Genomic DNA, 19559 nt, shown 5'->3' with positions numbered 1-19559 from the left:
GATGGATATCTAATAATTTAACAATAATTTAGATAAAAAAATAAAATATACCCAATTTAATGAGCTCTTTCTTCAATGCTATATTCTTAAACCGGTGATTAAAGTTGCTGGCAATATGACGAATGCAATATACATGATACGCATTTGGAGGTTGCTACCCAATGTGTTGATTTGACACAACCCCTTTTATACTTTGATGTCTATCTGATATCAAACAAATTCCTGCTCTATCGGTAACATGCAAACGAATCAATGCCAAAAACCATTCCCATGCTGACAATGTTGCTCCTTCAACAATTCCAAAAGCTACTGAAAGAACACAATTGTTTCCATCTTGAGTTGTTGCAATGAGCAACTTATGACGATACTTACCATATAAGAACGTCTCATCCACTTGTAATATAGGTTTGCAGAATTTAAAAGCCTCATGACATTGTTCAAATGACCAGAATAGTCGTTCAAATACTCTACACCTGTTATTCACTTGATGACCAACCACATACTCTTTTGTTTCAAGTTTATAAACAGATCCAGGAGAATGTAATTGCATGTATTCTAACCAACGAGGCAAGGTAGCATATGATTCATCCCAATCACCAAATACTTTAACAATGGCTTTTTGCTTCGCCTTCTAAGCTTTTTTATATGAAATTTTATATCCAAACTGAGCACATATTCGCTCTTGTATCAATGAAATATGTACCGATGGTTCCTCATTCACCATTCCTACATAAAATAAATTTTCTCAAGTTAATAACAATGTCATTGTAAAAATAAAATAAAAAACTTGATATTTTACTTACCAAGAATGCATGAACAAATTAAATCAGAATCTAACTTTTGATGATCTTGAGAAATTCTCATATTGACACATGTATGTGAACCACCCCACCTAGTAATTTTTCACTTGTTTGAATTTTTCAACAATGAAGCCCTCACTTTCCATGGACAACCAAAGGTATGATTTAAGCATTTAACGTACAAACATGTTGGTTTAGACTCAGCCACAAAATAACTTTGATGAATCTTCATTGCGTAATGTTTTAATGCATTCTTCACATCTTCTTTACTGTCAAAATATAAGCCAACAAATAAAGGATCTCCTTCAACCAATGAATTGACTTCTTGAAGATGTTTTTCATTCATTTCTTGATCAGGATATTCTCAATTAATATACTTATACTTTGGAGTAACATTCCAAAAAGAAATTACAGTATCTCCTGCATTATATTTTATCATTAATATATAAATAAATAACCACACAAAAAAATTCTTTATAATTATTTCACATTACCTCCTACATTTTCGGTTACTTGTATATGTAAGTTGGAATCAAACTCGCTTTCAACATCAGTAGAAGAAGAACTGCCTAACAAAATTTCTGCTTCATCATCTCCATCAGTGTAACTCTCATAATCTGAGTGTTCATTATCTTCATCAGCATCATTCCTAACTCCTTTATTTCAACAAATTTATCAGTTTTAATTCAATCAATTACATATATTACTTAAAAGATATTAGAACAAAAATAATTTTACCTTCATTATAATCACGACTCACAAGGGTCCTATCATTTTGTTGTGAAAGTGATAAATTTAAATTCATCGTCTGTAAGGACATTGATGAACTTCCACCAACAGTTAATATCTACGTATAACTCAATAATATTTCTACTAGATTGTTGTTAAAATGCACTTATCATGCAATCAATATCTTCATCATCACATATATCCAAAGCTGTATACTGTCTAATATTTTCATCAATTAAAAAATGAGAAATTAATCTAGAAATCACTTGATTATGATTAAGATTGAGTTTCAAATGAATTTTTCTTTTCAATGTTTCATAACTTATTCATCGTTTTATTTGAATTACTGTTTTACTTCCTTCAAAACTTACTCCTTTATTTCCTTCATAGATTTTACCATTCCAATATATAATAATAACAATCCCACTCATCCTGCATTTTGTACAAATAAACTTTATTTAATATTTAAACTTTACAATAATTAACATAAATAAAATAAACAATACTCATTAATTAAATATAACTAAATTCATACATTCAAAATTAAATAATAAAATTATTAAATAACACATACCTGATTTTCTTCTAATATGCCCTTCTGCGGTGAAAATGAGAGGAGGGTTGGGGTATATATAGTGTTTAAATTTCGCAATTCGAATGTAAGTTTCGCAGTATTGTGGGCGATTTTTTGATAATTTCGCCACTAAAATGAGGGATTTAGACAACCTGTTGACACGTGTCAGTTTCTTATTTGTTTCATCAGTCCAGTGGCGAAATTAATTTAAAAATATATTAAAAATTTTTTTTGCCATCAAATATGCGAAACTGTGTTAAATTCTTATACATTTCGCAATTCGGTTGACGAAATTAATTTAAAAATATATTAAAAAAAAATTTCGACGTCAAATATGCGAAACTTTACTTTACGTGATACGTGTCAAATTCTTATATATTTCATAATTCGGTTGGCAAAATTCAAAATAATAGTATAATTAAAAATTACAATCGTCAACGATTTGTCAAAACTTGTCGACACGTCACTCAAAAATCCCCAAAGTGGGAAATTGTTTCAAATCAGCCATAAAGTGATAATTTGTTTTGTAGATTACAATATTCAGATAAATTACCCACCCAACCATACATGGCAAAATAAAATTTGTCGCCTAGGAATTACGGATGCATTTATATTTTATAATTTTTAAATTTTTTTATTAATAAAAATTAGAAAGCTATAATCATTATATAAATAATATTATTTTCTTTTATTATGTTTAAAATAATTTGGGTTAAAATTAAAATTCACCTTTGCTTTAAAATTAATGTTTCTATATTAGTTTACTAATTTTATGTATTGATAAATTTATCGTCGGAACTGTATCATATCTGTGTTTTGTGTGGTATGCATGCTTCCTTCATTGTCACTTGGCACCAATACGAGTGAAGAGAGACATGAGCAGGCACAACCCTAATTAAACTATAAGCGTATAAAAAGAAGAATGGACAACAACCTTACATTTTCAGTGGCATCGGCTTTGCAATGACCATACATGCAAGACATGATTCAATTAATTTAAGATAGGCATTTCGATAAAAATTTAAAATGCAGTAAATATTGCTCCGCATATCACGATATTGGCAATTTTAGAAATGTGAAGAGGAACAGGCACAACTCAATATATACTCAGGTCAGGAGAAGAATGATTTAAAGTATTGCAGCAGAGTTAGTTGGAATTATAGTTTACACTTAATAGTAACGTACATACTTGAGCAGTTGGAGTCCGTTTTCTGCTATCGAGTTAGTTAGCTTTTTTGTTCCACGGCAGTTATAAAGGAGGCTTTCCTTCTCAGTTAACAGAACAGAACTTGGATTTTTATCGATCTCTCTCTCAAAATCTCTGCAAGCTTCTTGTTACGTTGTACTCCCATGGATGAAGGTTCCGATTCCAATCCCAGTGACCAAGATGATAACACATCCATGCTGACGTTTGAAGATTCCACGCCATCACCACCTGAAAATCCACCTCTACTAGTCGTTTCTCCACTGCTGAATGGCGAAAATTTCTGCTCATGGTCGAGCTCGCTGAAGCTGCTGCTGATTTTGGAAAACGCGATGGGAATCATCGACGGCGGCATCCCTAAACCTTCCCCAACGGACCATTACTTGCCGCTTTGGGAGCAAATCAACACATCGGTGATTTCTTGGATGCGCAGTTCCGTGACTCCACAAATTGCACGGAGCATTGCTTGGAATACCATGAATGCCGCTGAAGTTTGGGCCGAACTCGCGCGTCGTTATTCGCAAGGCGGGGCGAATAGAGTTGCTGAGTTGAAAGAATCCCTAGGCGCTTTAAAACAAGGTGAATTAAGTGTTATGAATTACTATAATTCGTTGAAGCTTATCTGGATCGAATTGCAAGAATTGAGGCCCGTACCACGATGCAGTTGTCGTATTAAATGTTGCTGTGGTGCAGCTCCTTTGGCGGAAGTTTATAGGATGGAAGATCGTGTGATGAAATTTGTGAAGGGACTGGATGCTTCGTATCATAGATTGGGGCTGCAGATTTTGAATGAGCCATTCCCTGCTATCGACGTTGTTTTCCATTTGGTAGTTCTGAAAGAAAGGGAACTGTTTGGAGGATTGGAGCTGCCTCTTATTTGTACGGGTTGTGGCTGGGCTTATGTTGGTGGTCCATTACCTAATACTCAGCGGATTGACCATGTGTTCATTTGTAAAGTCCCTGGAGGAATTGTGTGTACCACATGTGGAAGGAATGGCTTTCATGTACTTATAGAAAGACGAAACGATGATCCACCCAACTAGGAGCCCAGGCCCAAGTAACCCCAATGCTGACGCTTGAGCAAACAAGCCCACCGCCCCAGTACAATTTAAATAAGAGCCCCCCGACGGCATCTAATTCAGTATTCATTGCATGTCAAAACGTAATAATGAATGTAGTTCTGAGGGATATTAGCACCTTTTTTCTCGGTCTTGTCTTTCCATCATTTTTTTCCCCTTGTTAGTTAGTTTCTGCCTGCTGTGGGCTTTCCCAAAATTGTTGATAGCATAAGTAAAAGTGACATCTAATTCAGTATTCATCGAATAACATTTCTCCTTCGAGGAGATTTGTGTTGAGAAAAGTATAATAATGAATGTGGTTAGAGAGACGTATTATAAGGTTGTATACATGTACATGGTAGGGAATTATTTGGTAACTATTCGGAACCCAAGGTTTGTGAAGGCGGTATAAAGGAAACTGAGGGAGAGGGTCCATTACCGCAAAGGGTGTGTACCTATTATAGGGAAGAGGGAAATAAAAGTTCTGGCTACAAGAAGCACAGAAGTTTAATCACAGCAGATCCGGAAAAGGAAGCAAAGAAGCCCGAGATTTGGACTCGTGATCAAAAAGAGAGGGGTGTTGCGAGAATCGAACTCGCGACCTCTCGCACCCGAAGCGAGAATCATACCACTAGACCAAACACCCAAGTCTAGAAATAAATGTGGTAAATATTTATAAATTTCTAAACCTAACTATGGCTGTAGACTAAAAGCAAAGGAATATAACAGTAAAGGAACGAACTAGTTTTACATCCGAATAAGCAGAAGTCAGCCTGATACACAATTTCCACCACTTACCTGATCAATTAAGGAATATTTGATGGAAATTCTAGTGAGAAATGAACGGATGACCAACAAAGTGAAGGGTGAAGTGTATGTAAGTGAGAGATTAGACAGAGGAAAGTGGAGAGTGAAAACAATAAAGGGAGAGAGAGGTAGGTAGCTGGTGAGAGCAGATGTAAGAAAATGGAGAAAATTAAAAGGAGAGAAACGAAGAATAGAATGGGGCGAGGTTTGTAGGGAAAGGTTTGAGTATTTATTTTTATTTTTATTTTAGGATGAACGCAGGATGTAGCAAACGCATTATATGTGGACTAGCTTCTTCCATATTGTGTTGCCTGTGGATAGAGAATGTTGAATCCCAATTACATTATCTGTTTTACAGAAGAAAGGTGGTGTGAATATAAGGTGTCGGTGACTAGGGGTGAACATATGTTGCCTACGCGGCAAAAATCACGTAAATGAAACAAAAGGACAATTTAAAGTTAAGACTTACCAGTTTACGAAAAAAATGAGCGGTCAAAGACGAATCTTATGAACGCATGAGAATATACTGATCAACTATGATTCAGGAAGATTTACAATAATAATTTTATTTAATATTTTTCATCTCTTATTTTTCTTTCATCTTATAACAATATATGATTTAATTAACCATCAACTTCTCTCTTGATAGCATTGGAGATGAAATTGTGGTGACGTTAAGCAAGTGAATGTTTTGTAGGGAGGAGGTTGAGCGGAAAATTCTCCGTCTACTTCACGGTAACAAAACCCGCACCCAACTCACCCAAATCCACGCCCACTTCCTCCGACATGGCCTTCACCAATCCAACCAAATCCTGGCTCACTTCGTCTCCGTTTGCTCCTCCCTTCATCAAATCCCTTACGCCACTCGCATCTTCACTCACACCCACAACCCCAACCTTCTCCTCTTCAACGCCATCATCAAAGCCCATTCCTTACACCCACCCTTCCACCTTTCCTTCCACCTCTTCTACCTCATGAAGACACGCGCCATTTCCCCCGATCACTACACCTTCCCCCCTTTGCTCAAGTCCGCTTCCAATCTCCGCCACTGCTACCTCGGCCAGACTCTTCACGCCCATCTCATTCAACTCGCCCTCGCGCGCCACGCTTCCGTTCGCGTTGGGATTATTCAGTTCTACGCGAGTTGTGAGAGAATGCATGATGCCCACAAGATGTTCGACGCAATGCGTGACAGAGACGTCATTGTTTGGAACTTGATGATTCGTGGGTTTTGCAAGGTGGGTGATTTGGAAAAGGGGGTGAAGCTTTTCAGACAGATGAAGGAACGGAGCGTGGTTTCGTGGAATATGATGATGTCTTGCTTGGTACAGAGTAAGAAATACGACGAGGCTCTTGAGCTTTTTCGTGAAATGTTGGAGCAGGGTTTTGAACCCGATGATGCCTCCTTGGTAACGGTGCTACCTCTCTGTGCTCGCTTGGGTGCTGTGGATGTTGGTGAATGGATCCATTCCTACGCAAATGCCAAGGGATTCCTCAGAGACGCCATTAACGTGGGAAACTCACTTGTGGATTTTTATTGTAAATGTGGCAACTTGCAAGTTTCCTGGGGCGTTTTCAATGGCATGCCTCGTAAAACCGTTATTTCTTGGAATGCAATGATATCGGGTTTGGCTTATAATGGAAAGGGTGAAGTTGGTGTTGAATTGTTTGAAGAGATGGTAAGAGAAGGCGTGGAACCTAATGATTCCACTTTTGTGGGGGTTTTGGCATGTTGTGCTCATGCTGGTTTAGTAGATAGAGGGCGTGAGTTGTTCGCTTCTATGGGTGTCAAGTTTCGGGTTTTGCCAAAACTGGAGCATTATGGCTGTGTTGTTGACATGCTTGGGCGCTGTGGGCACGTGAGGGAAGCACGTGACTTGATTAGGAGCATGCCCATGAAGCCAACTGCTGCTTTGTGGGGTGCATTACTTAGTGCTTGTCGTACTTATGGTGACAGGGAAATGGCAGAGCGTGCAGCCAGAGAGTTGGTTCATCTTGAACCGTGGAATTCGGGAAATTATGTGTTGTTGTCCAACATTTATGCGGAAGAAGGGAGATGGGATGAAGTTGAGAAAGTTAGAGTATTGATGCGAGGGGGTGGCATCAGGAAACTTCCAGGACAGAGTGCAACAGGATAGTCGAAACACAGGATGATTAGTGTCATAAAGATTGGAGGGGAGCCATCAATCTAATTTATGAATATGGCAGAACGAATACCAATCAAGCCCAATTTCAGACAATTTTGACATTTCATTGTTTTCAATTAGAAAGGAACCAATGGTCTGAGATATGTCAGACGCAAAGCTGGATGCAGTGATCCTGTTCTTGAGCGCACGTTACTTTATCATGTATCAATATTTACAATGTTGATTAGCAGATTTTAATAAAGGAGAATCCATGTAGTTTCAAATGAATCTGAAGCACGATTGTTTTTGAAGAATGTTAACTAGTAGAAAATTTTTATGAAGTGTCACAAACACTCCTCTACTATGATTTCCAATGTAGAAATAATATATGAAATACATTACATTTTAACTACTCTTTTTTTGTCTTTCTGTCTCTGGGCGTCTATTAGGTAATATATATTTTGTTGAGCCATTCAGAACTGTTTCTGACTGACCGAAAATATTTCATTTAAAGCTTTGCTTCACACTGTAGGATACCATTTCCATACAGACTTGCACATTAAGACAAGAACCACGCACGATACAAGGAAGTAGGAACCTATCACTATCCTATAAAAAGTTGAAAATAATTCCCTCGAGTATCTATTTCTTACTGCCAATACATCAGATGTCACAGTAAATAAATCGCTGCCGCTGCTAATGCGGTGATGAAAAGATAGAATCTATTCACGATTGGTGATTTGTGAGCATTGTTTGCCTCTCCTCCAATGTAGTCTGCCAAATTGAAGTTCCCTACACGTAGCTATATTTTGTTAAAGGAGTAAAATGTTTAAGAAAATGGGAAAAGAAAAGGAAGTTCAAGCTGATTTAAGTCCCCGTGGAAAGTAACTAGCATCCTAACCTCTTTGTCTGGAGTAGCTGCAGCCAGCATTTAGTGCATATCTCATTTGTTGTACGGTGGCTTTGTTGTAGAATATGAAATTGGACAGTATGTTATCAATGCAATTGAGCACTAATTGTGTTTCAGTTAGGCATGGCCCACTACAGAAAAAATCAGTGGCATCTGGTGGTATGTTAATATTCCCAGAAGGGTTTAATCTATATGCTTCATTACACCCAACATAAATCTGGGAGAGACTCAAAAGCAGCCAAAAGAAATGGTAAAAGAATATCTTAGAAAGAAAGCGAGATTGATGGCCAATAAGATGACCAAACATGCCTGTAATAGATTGAAATTATGTTGTATATGCTAGGGGAGAGTGGAAATAATTAACAATTTTCACTCGAGAAGGAAAAAACAGAATGTTAACATGAAGTCACACACTTCCAACAAATGCAATCAATACTTGTTACTTACGAGCTTATTGTCGAAGCATGATAAGGCCTTTACCGTGCCTTGGCCCTGCAAATCACCCTCTGCAGCATCTGTTCATTTTTTCCCACATACACACGTCATCAAAATTGTAGATATAAGGATCAATAGAGCATATAATATAGAACAAATGGTTAGAAAGAGAACTTTGTTAAATCCACATATGATGAAATTAAAGGGAAATAACCTGAATTAAAGCCAAAAACTGCAAGGGAAACTAAAGTAACTATGATGAAATTTCCCTTTAGCATGAGTGCAAACGCCATGACTATACACGTAGTAAGTGCATGCGGGGAAAGCAAACAGCTGAAACTTAATATGAATGTGATGACGTTGGCATTGAGATTATTCAACTGTTTGTGTTTCTATGATGAAGACAAATTGAGGAAAAGTGGCAACTGGAGCTGAATATAGTAGGCCACCTCACGGAGGTCTAATAATGGAAAACAAGAAAATGAGGAGGAGGTTGGTTAACAAATAGCACCAGCTTATATCATTAATGGATGCAGACAAATTGACTGCTATAAAAAGTGAAAGCAATGTATTAGTATTTAGTCACCAACTCCAGCTTCCTATCTATCTGACTCTTTGAGCATGTGACTTGAGAACTTCGTTCTGGTCATTGGGGAATGGATTTGGTATATGGTATTATTAAGAGTAAGAGAAGATTTTCTACCTTGAAAGACAAAAAGGAAGAATCAACACAAAATTGTAAAACAAAAAAGCACTTTTGGAGATGCGGGGTATCGATCCCGCACCTCTCGCATACCAAGCAAGCGCTCTACCATCTGAGCTACATCCATATAAGATATTGTGTTCGTTTATATAATTAGTTATACACAAAGTAAGGTTTCACATGCAAATTAAACAATGGGCTGGGAATACAGCCGTGAATCTCTGATAATTTTTTTTGTCGTTGCTTTATATGCAATGTGAGTTTGAAAAGATGTGTAATTTCATGGAAATCACAAGAAAATGGATCAAGCATAATAATCTGAGTCAAATTCTTGTGTGAAATAAAATAAAAGACTTGGTATTGAATATTAAATAATTTAAAAGTAAACAATTCATGACCTTTTAATAGCTTAAAATTTTTTTTCAGGATGTTATTTAGAGATCAATACATGTCCAGCATGATGGAGATAAACAGGTATGCCCAATATCTAATCTATTATGTTTTTATATATACAATATTATTTATTATTAGTTAACATGGTAAAGTTCTTAGTTAAAATTAAAGAGTTATTATTATAATAGATATTATTAAAAAAAATTATACTTTAAATTTAAATTGTTCTTTATTATAGGTCAATATATACGTAATATTTTTTTTGGATAAAAATTAATACATCTTATTTATTAAAATTATATATAGATTATACATACAGCAATATGGTCATTGAACTAACTTAAGTAAAAATTTCTAATGGTTAATATTACTTAAACTATAAATAGAAAGTTCCAATAAAAACATATATTATTTTACTTAAATTTAAGATAATTATAGTAGTTAATAGGTTATTTATTATATTTTGATTCGATACACCTAATACCTTTATGTGCCAGTTGAATGATTGTTGGATATAATTAAATTTTTGTAAAGCTAATGATTAATTAAAAAAATTCATCAACTATCGATAATAAATATAAGTTCTATTATAAAATAAAGACTTAGGTCAAGACAATTTGATTAATATAAAAATAAATTTCTTGAGTCATTTATTACATATTAATTTATTGGAGTTTAATGATAATATCATACTCTAAAGTTAACATAGATTTGAATAAATGAAGGAAAAAAATTACATTAATCTTCTAATAATTCTTGAAAGTAAAATATATTATTCTATGCTGGATGAACATTGAAAAGTATTGCTAGATGTCAACTTTAATTACTAAATTAATAATTATTAATTTATTATGAATTTAATATTAAACTTACGAGGTCACACATTAATGAATTTTTTAAATTTACAAAAAAAAAATCTTCTTACTTGATAATTAAAATTGAAGAATTTAATTTTATTAAATAAATAATATTTCTTTTAAGTGAAATATAATTATATCCTTTGCTATTATCAAGAATATTAATAATACATAGAGTATTCTACTTATTAATGGAATTTGATTTATGATAATCAACTAAACTCACTTAAAATGTTGAGACTCCAACTTGTTAGTTTTTGGTCAATGAATTGTTAATAAAAAGAGGAAAAACAAATTTGTTGTTACAATGTAAAGGAGCAAAACATAAGGAAACATAAATTATAATTTTTGAACATGTACATATATGGCATGTTAAACTATTGCAATATGGTGCTTTATATATTAAACAAATTGTTGTATGATCTAAACATAGAAAAGAAAAAAGAGAAAAATTTTATTTTTTTTCTTTACTCATATTTTGTTCTAAATACATGTATTCTAGTGGTGATAGTTTCACAATTAAAGAATTGATGCAAAAGATTGATCTTGGTCTGAATACATGTATTCTGGTGGTGATAGTTTCACAATCAGAGAGTTGATGCAAAATATTGATCTTAGTGTGAATACATGTAACATATCTATATCTTTGAGGGAAGAATTTTAAACTTTCAAGATTATTCTCAGGTAATTTTTTATTCTATTTTTCACTATTATTGTTATTTGTAACATCCTTACTATTATTTAATAGTTTTCCTTAATAATATATATTCTTTTGAATAAAATTTAATAAAATTGTAATAGTTTGAAATGATTTTAAAAAAGTTGTACAAATATATGACCATAAATTAATAAAACTCGATGAACTTTGAAACTCTGTCCCCTAAAAAAAATTCTCATTGCTTCTATATATACAATGTGTTTTATAACTTAGATTTATAATTAGAAAAAAAAAAAAACTAAACTTCATATTACATAATTATATATTTCGAGTTCTTGATACAGACGAACTATTTTTTAGTAAAATAAATTTATAACTAACACCGAATATAAATTAAAATTTAAACAACTAACTGTTAATTATTACACATATACCTTGAATCATCATTTACAATAAGTTTATCAAAATACATTAAGTTCTAATTAGAAACTTAATCAATATAGTTACATTCTTCAAAATAATCAGTCTAACAAAGCAGTTTCCTTCCTTACAGTCTCGTACGCGTATGATCCTTGAATGGATCCATCTTTGGTTATTTCTTCTTTACTGGAAATTGTTTGTAAGGGTGAGTTTCCTTCATCCATCAAGAGATCACAAGATAATGAATGCTTATTCCTAAGATATCATAGATCTTGACATTCAATTCAGATATGAGAAATTCATTCAACTTCTATTTATGTAAACTCTCTAAGTTCACCTTAATTGGATAGTTAATTCAAGAATTGCATTGAGGAAAGAATTAAATATTCAATACAATCAAGAACCTAGAACTCAGATTCACAATCAATTTACAATGTCCAAATAGGTTCCATAAATTCCTAACCAAAGCAAATCAGAACATGATTCTAAAAGAAAAAGAGAGAAAAAAAGTAGAAGAAGAGGTGCAAAAATTCTTCATGTATTCAAGTCCCAAGCCTAATTCTTCAAGGATTAAGCCTTGAAATTCATCCACAATCTTCTCTCTCTAGCTCCCTAAGAATGTAGAAAAGAAGAAAAAAAATGAGAAAAACTCCTTTTAATTTTGAGTTTCTAGCTATTTATAAGTTTTGTGCGCTTTTGACATGATCACTTTTGGTTCAAAAAGTGTTTACGCCCAACCATTTTCTCCAAGACAGCTTTTGAAACACTCACTTTTTACACTGAAAGTGTTCATAAGCATGATCTTCTTGTGATAACTTTTAGAACACTCACTTTTTGCACTGAAAGTAATCATGCGCAAGATCTTCTCTCTTGACAGCTTTTGAAACACTCACTTTTGATGCCAATAGTATTTATGCACACCATATATCCTCACATTTGTTCTCTAAAACTTCCAATTTTGGTAGAGAAAGTGTTAACACGCAACACATACTATCTCAATATCCTCTACAACATTCACTTTCGATAGGGAAAATGTTTACACACAACATATACCTTCAATTTTGGCTATGCAACATTCACTTTCAGTAGGGAAAGTGTTTACGCGCAGTGTATATCCTTTCAAAAGCCTTTCCAATTATCACTTTTGGTGGAGAATGTAACATTTTTTCATTTATTTGTTATTTGATGATTTGTTTGATTAATAATTATATTGGAATATGTTTTAATTTAAGTTTTGAATGTTTTAGAACAAGTCTAGTGCACAGAGTCTCACTTAGGCGAGGCAAGTCTCGCTGAACGCTCAGAACCACAAGATTTCAGGGTATTTTCATTCAAGCGAGATGAGTCTCGCTCAAGCAAGAATGGGATAAGCTTAGTCCAACTGTCCTCTCACTCAAGTGAGAGGTGATCATGCTCAAGCAAGAAGGAATCTCGCCTAAGTGAGAAGAGTTGCTCAAGCAAAGACTCATAAAAAAATATTCAACTCTCTAGATGTCTTCTCACCCAGGCGAGAATGGCTCTTGCTCAAGCAAGAATAGCAGAAAAAGCTTGATGTAACATCTTAATTTAAATTTTCTAAATAACTAAATTTTGCAAAATTTGGAATAATAACAATTCATTCGAACCATTCCAAATACATAGTTCAATAAAGTATTTTAAAATAAAGATGAATTACAAATTTATATCAAATGATTGCTATAGGACTAGTTTAAATACATCAGAGTTTTCAAAATAACTTTCTAAGTCCTATAGTAGTTTCATCAATCCCTTCACTGAAACCAGTGCTGATTGTCTTGGTCTCTTGAAAAATAAATATAAGGGTGAGTACTCTACACTGTCACACACATATACAAGCATAGAGTCTCACCTTACTCATTCCACACATTTTCTAATATAATTCAATCGTGCATCAAACAGGCAAAAGTAATAATTTCAACATTTCATTCTTATTCACACACAGGTGCTCTCAATGCATCATCAAAAAATCCACACACATGTACACTCGCTGCATGTCAGCCACGCTCACTGTGATCACAGATTCCTGATACCCTCAACCTTAGGAACTTACTCAGTTTCACACCATGGATGGTTATTGGATAGCTCCCGCTTCACGGATACAACGTGTACGGTATTGAGCCCCCAAGTAAAGGTGTTAGTTAGAGGCCAAGTCAAGAGAAGAGTGTGTGGCCTGTGGTGCACCCACGTTCATTGTTGGTGTCACCACCACCCTCTCTTCCCCAAGGTATTTCTACCGCCTCCATCTTCCACACCTCCAGTGTATCGCTAAACCATTCATAGTTTTTCAACGACTTTTTTTTATTTAAATATTGTAAAATAAAAAACTATTTCTTAAATTACATATTTTTTCAAACTATTTCCCTGTTTGGGGTAAATTTGCCATGTTGGTGTTGTGTTTCGCCAAAGTGGCTGGCGAAATAATTTTATTTTTATTTTTTTAAATTTGTTTCGCCACAAAAAGAGCAAAAATATAAGATCGTGACACGTGTACGTATCAGGATAGTTTCGCATTTCTGATGGCGAAAATAGGAGCTACTTTCGCCACTTGCAGGGCGAAACTTATTTTTCTTCATTGGACTGGCGAAACTAATGTTTCGTCAATATATTGGCGAAACTTTAATTAACATTCGCCATTTGCAGGGAGAAACTTGCGTAGCTCTTCTTTATTTTTTTCCGTTATCCCTTTCTCTCTTTCAATGCTTGGCCACTCTATTATTGCTATTGTCGCCTTGGAGCCTGCCCTTGCTGCAACTTCTTTCAGTCATATCTTTTTCAATCAATAAAAATGCGGGTTTGGCACACTTGAATCTGGACTTTGATTGGAGACCAACATCAGGTACTAGTTTTGCCTTAGTTTAGTATATTCTTATCTACTTCAATCGAGCCGTTCATTGAGCAGTTGAACAACCAGCCATGTTCAATATTTGCACCCTTCTCCAACTACATACACACCACTTTCATACTGCAAAATTTTTGTCGACTAACACATTTGAAACAAAACAGGTTAGATTTATATTTTTTTTTCTTCATTTCATGTAAATTTATGAATGTAGTTATTGTGTATTTTATTTTAAATAAATAAATTGATTAATAAAGAAGTAATTATTTTGTTGATATTAATTTAAAAAAACTTCGATAGTAATTAAATTTGTTTTGTAAAAGTGCAAAATGAGTGGACATATTATAATGATATATTGGAATGGTAGAATCTATGAAGGGAATAAAGGTGTGAGTTTTGAAGGAAGAAAGAAAATGATTCAGATAAAGTGAGGAATAAGTTTTGAAGCCTTAAAAAGAAAAATTCATTTGAAGCTTAATCTTGATCGTAATGAAGTTATTTCTAGATTAATTTCACGTTTTTTTATTGATAGAAATAATAGATAGTATACAGTTTTAGATATTTGTGATGATGAAGATATTGATTGTATGATAAGTGCATTTCAACAACAATCTGGTAGAAGTGTTACAGAGTTGTATGTGGATATTGCTATTGGTGAGAGTTCATCAGTGCCGTCGCAGGTGATGAATTTAAATTTATCACTTTCATAGCAAAATAATGGGACGATTTTGAATAATGATTACTATGAAGGTAATATGAATTACTTTATAAAATAATTTATTAATATATGTATTTGTTAGATAATAATTTATAGATTTGTTGCAATAAATAAAGGAATTAGGATTGAAGTTGATGAAGATAATGAAGACTCAGATTATGATAGTTACAATGATGAAAGTGATGAAGGAGAAATTTCACTAGACAGTTCTTCTTCTACTAATGTTGAAGGAGAGTTTGATTCCAACTTAAATATACAAGAAAATAAATTAGGTGGAGGTACTATGGAATATTGTTTAATTTTTTTTGGTTTTTCATTAAATATGTTGATAATAATCTTACAAATTTTTACAAATTATAATGCAGGAGATACTATAATTCCTTTTTGGAATAGTACTCCACAATATAAGTATATTAATTGGGAACATCTTGATGAAGAGATGATTGAAGAAAACTCTTAAGATGTAAATTCATGGGTTGAAAGAGATCCCTTATCCGTTGGCTTATTATTTGATGGTAAAAAAGATGTGAAAAATGCATTAAAACATTACGCAATGAAGATTCATCAAAGTTATTTTGTGGCTGAGTCTAAACTAACATGTTTGTATGTGAAATGCTTAAACCATACCTCTAGTTGTCAATGAAGAGTGAGGGCTTCATTGTTGAAGAATTCAAACAAGTGAAAAATTACTAGATGGGGCAGTTCACATACATGTGTCAATATGAGAATTTCTCAAGATCATCAAAAGTTAGATTCAGACTTGATATGTTCATGCATCGTTGGTAAGACAAATGTTTTCTATATGTTCATAATTTTATATTTTAATATCTATATACAATTTCAAATGTTTTTAACTAAATCAATTTAATTTGATGTAGGAATGGTGAACGAAGAACCGTTGGTACATATTTCATTAATACAAGAGCGAATAAGTGCACAGTTTGGATACAAAATTTCATATAAAAAAGTTTAGAAGGCGAAGCAAAAAGCCATTGTTAAAGTTTTTGGTGGCTGGGACGAATCATACGGTATGTTGCCACATTGGTTAGAATACATGCAATTACATGCTCCTGGATCCGTTTATAAAATTGAAACGAAAGAGTATGTGGTTGGTCATCAAATAGATAACAGGTTTAGAGTATTTGAAAGGTTGTTTTGGTCTTTTAAACAATGTCATGAAGCTTTTAAATTCTGTAAACCTATTTTACAAGTAGATGGGACGTTCTTATATGGTAAGTATCGTCACACGTTACTCATTGCAACAACTCAAGATGGAAACAATTGTGTCCTTCCAGTAGCATTTGCAATTGTTGAAGGAAAAACTTTGTCAGCTTGGGAATGATTTTTGGCATTGATTCGTTTGCATGTTACAGATAGAACAGAAATTTGTTTAATATCAGATAGGCATCAAAGTATAAAAGCAGCAGTGTCAAATCCACACATTGGGTGGCAACCTCCAAATGCATATCATGTATATTGCATACGTCATATTGCTAGCAACTTTAATCATCAGTTTAAAAATATAGCATTGAAGAAAGAGCTCATCAAATTGGGTATATATTATTTTTTTTTACATATATTATATTTATATTATTTACCAACTGAATTACACTCACCTAATGTGGTTGATGAATTGAATATTGTGCATGTAGGTTATACACCATCAAAGGTCATATTTCAGCAAAAGTTAACTACATTTCGTAATCAATTTGAAGATATACAGAGGTGGATTGATTGCATATCAAAAGAGAAATGTGCATTATCTTATGATGAGGAAGGGCAACGTTATGGACACATGACCACAAATCTTTCAGAAGCTATGAATAAAGTATTGAAATGTGCTAGAAATCTACCCATAACTGCACTGGTAAAAGCCACGTATGGACGGTTGGTTGAATATTTTGTTAAGCGTGGAGAACAGGCTATGTCTGACCTTCATAATGGAAGCATGTACTCTCGAAAAGTTATGATACAGATTCAAAAAAATCAACAAGAAGCTTCATCACATATAGTGCGTCGATATGACATACAAAGAACTAGTTTTGAAGTGTAAGAAGCGTTCAATCCAATAACACAAAGGGGTAGACAAAAATGGACAATTATATTAGGTAGAAGATTTTGTGAATGTGGACGATTTCAGTCATACGTCCAGCGGAAATTGTGATAAGTTAGCCACTACAATAAAATCGGCTAACTCTAAATGTGAAATAATTTCCTAAGAAACACCTTCTAATCCACCAGGAATATTTTGACTCTTCCTAACCCTCAACATCGGGTAATCACGCCCATCTCAAATATGTTCAAAGACATGAAAACTCTAAAATTGAAAGAGTGATGAATCCTCTAGCCTGGGATTAATAATCCTATTTTGTCCCGAAGATGATGCCATCTATACAAAAAAAAAATAAAAAAAAAATAACATATAAATAGAAATATCAACTTCATTCGTCAAGTTAAATTATTAGTATTTCATGTTTAATGGAAATATAAACATACCCATAATTCTATATAATGCTTGTTATTACACACAAATCATTATCACATTTAACAAAATATCCTAACATAATTAATTAGAACTTTTTTGAATTTATTATAAAATTATTATCACATTTTAATTAGACAAAAATTCAAACAAAAATGTCCTACTATTATAAAAATATATTTTTCTTTGTACATACAAAAATTTAAATTAAAACAACTTAATTAAAAGCATAATATCATAACATATCAAATGTAATTTTATTCAAATTAAAGAAAAAAACATATGACTAACATAATATCATAATTTATTTTTTATATTCACATACAAATTACTAACTTAATTATAATATATTTAATTAATCTTATTTAATTATAATAATTTAATGAAACAATTTTTTTTTACATTTTAAAAATTAAAATAAATTTTTTACATAGTACAATTAATTTTTTTTACATACAAATTACTAATAGTGTTAGCCCAATCAAATTACTAATTACTAATTACTAATAATACATAATAATGAATTTATCTTATATTATAATAATAATAATAATAATTAAATTTAACAGTATTTTACCTACAAATCACATTTACACACGTAATACAATATATTCCATACAAATTACTAATACATACAAATATTTAATTAGTCTTAGTTTTTTACATACAAATTACTAACATATTTATAATAATGAATTTATTTTTATTATTTTTAATAACATAATAAAATAATATCTACTTAATTTTTACATACAAATTTTTAATCCATTTTAATAAAATACAAACTACTTACATATTTAGGATACATAAATTTAAAAAATTTTATAATCTTCCTATCATAATTGAAATTTATTTACGTATACAAAATATTTTATACAATTAAACCAAATATTTCTTATTATTATTAAATTAAAATTATTTAACTAATTTTGTATTATTCTCTAAATAAATATATAACAAATATATTATACAACATCATATTAATAATATTATACAAACATATAATTAACAAATATTATTATATTATTCTTTCTTTACAAATTTTTTTAATAATTTAACATAATCAGTCAAATTTTATTTTCTAATCCATTAATTTAAACATAAATTAATGAAATAAAATTTAAAATTAACTAAATCAATTTTACTAACTTCTAATTCTTCTAACTCTTCTAATTCTCTCTAAACCGTGTTTAATTGCAAAATAAAAAATATTTTTTCAGCATTTTAAAATAATAAACAGAATATAAATTTACATATAAATATAAATAATATCATTATCTTAATTAAAATTTTAAAAACTGTAAAATCTTATCCAAAATTTTTCACTGCAATCTTTTAAAAATGGAGAAGAGGAGGCGTCGAAAGATGAAGAAATGGAAGCAAAAATATGGAAGCAGAAATGGAAGAACGAGGAGCGAATGGGAAGAAGGGGTCGGGACGGTTACTATTCTGCCTACCACGTGTCAGCCTCCTATTGGTTTTGTCAGTTTTGTTGGCGAAACACTCTTTCACTACTCACAGCGCGAAATAAGTACGATGTCGCCACCTGTCTTCGCCACTCCCCAACCGTCCATTTTCTATTTTTCAAATTTTTGTTTTATTTAATTTTACAGATTTCACGTTTTTAGTGGCGAAACAAGTTGGTCGTATCCACATGTCATTTCCCTATTAGTTACGCGGCGGTGGTGGCGAAACTCGTAATTAATTTTGCCAATTAAATGGCGAAACCGTTGATTCGCTGACATGTGCTTCAATCTAATGTATTTCACTCTTCTTGTGGCGAAAAATTTTAAAAAAAAAAAAAAAAAATTTATTTCGCTAGCCGCTT

General features: G+C 32.5%; 2 protein-coding genes and 1 non-coding gene across 3 annotated transcripts; 1 reads left to right on the top strand and 2 right to left on the bottom strand.

The window, feature by feature from the left end:
* Window positions 1–4939: 4939 nt before the first annotated feature.
* TRNAP-CGG lies at window positions 4940–5011 on the bottom strand. The gene has a single exon. It is a non-coding gene; the product is annotated as a tRNA-Pro (tRNA).
* A 417-nt stretch (window positions 5012–5428) lies between these two features.
* LOC113872927 (pentatricopeptide repeat-containing protein At1g09190) lies at window positions 5429–9267 on the top strand. Its single transcript, XM_027510818.1, has one exon. The coding sequence runs from the start codon at window positions 5859–5861 to the stop codon at window positions 7308–7310; it is 1452 nt and encodes a 483-aa protein (XP_027366619.1). The 5' UTR covers window positions 5429–5858; the 3' UTR covers window positions 7311–9267.
* Window positions 7969–8936, bottom strand: LOC113871603. Its single transcript, XM_027508700.1, has 4 exons — window positions 8858–8936; window positions 8656–8723; window positions 8200–8425; window positions 7969–8090 (listed from the first exon to the last, which is right to left on the bottom strand). The coding sequence occupies exons 1-4, from the start codon at window positions 8934–8936 to the stop codon at window positions 7969–7971; spliced, it is 495 nt and encodes a 164-aa protein (XP_027364501.1).
* Window positions 9268–19559: the final 10292 nt, after the last annotated feature.

Source organism: Abrus precatorius, unplaced genomic scaffold (genome assembly GCF_003935025.1).
Source record: "Abrus precatorius isolate BTA unplaced genomic scaffold, Abrus_2018 Scaffold7, whole genome shotgun sequence".
Taxonomy (NCBI): domain Eukaryota; kingdom Viridiplantae; phylum Streptophyta; class Magnoliopsida; order Fabales; family Fabaceae; genus Abrus; species Abrus precatorius.
The sequence above is the reverse complement of the archived record's forward strand: the minus strand, read 5'-3'. Positions and strand labels throughout refer to the sequence as shown.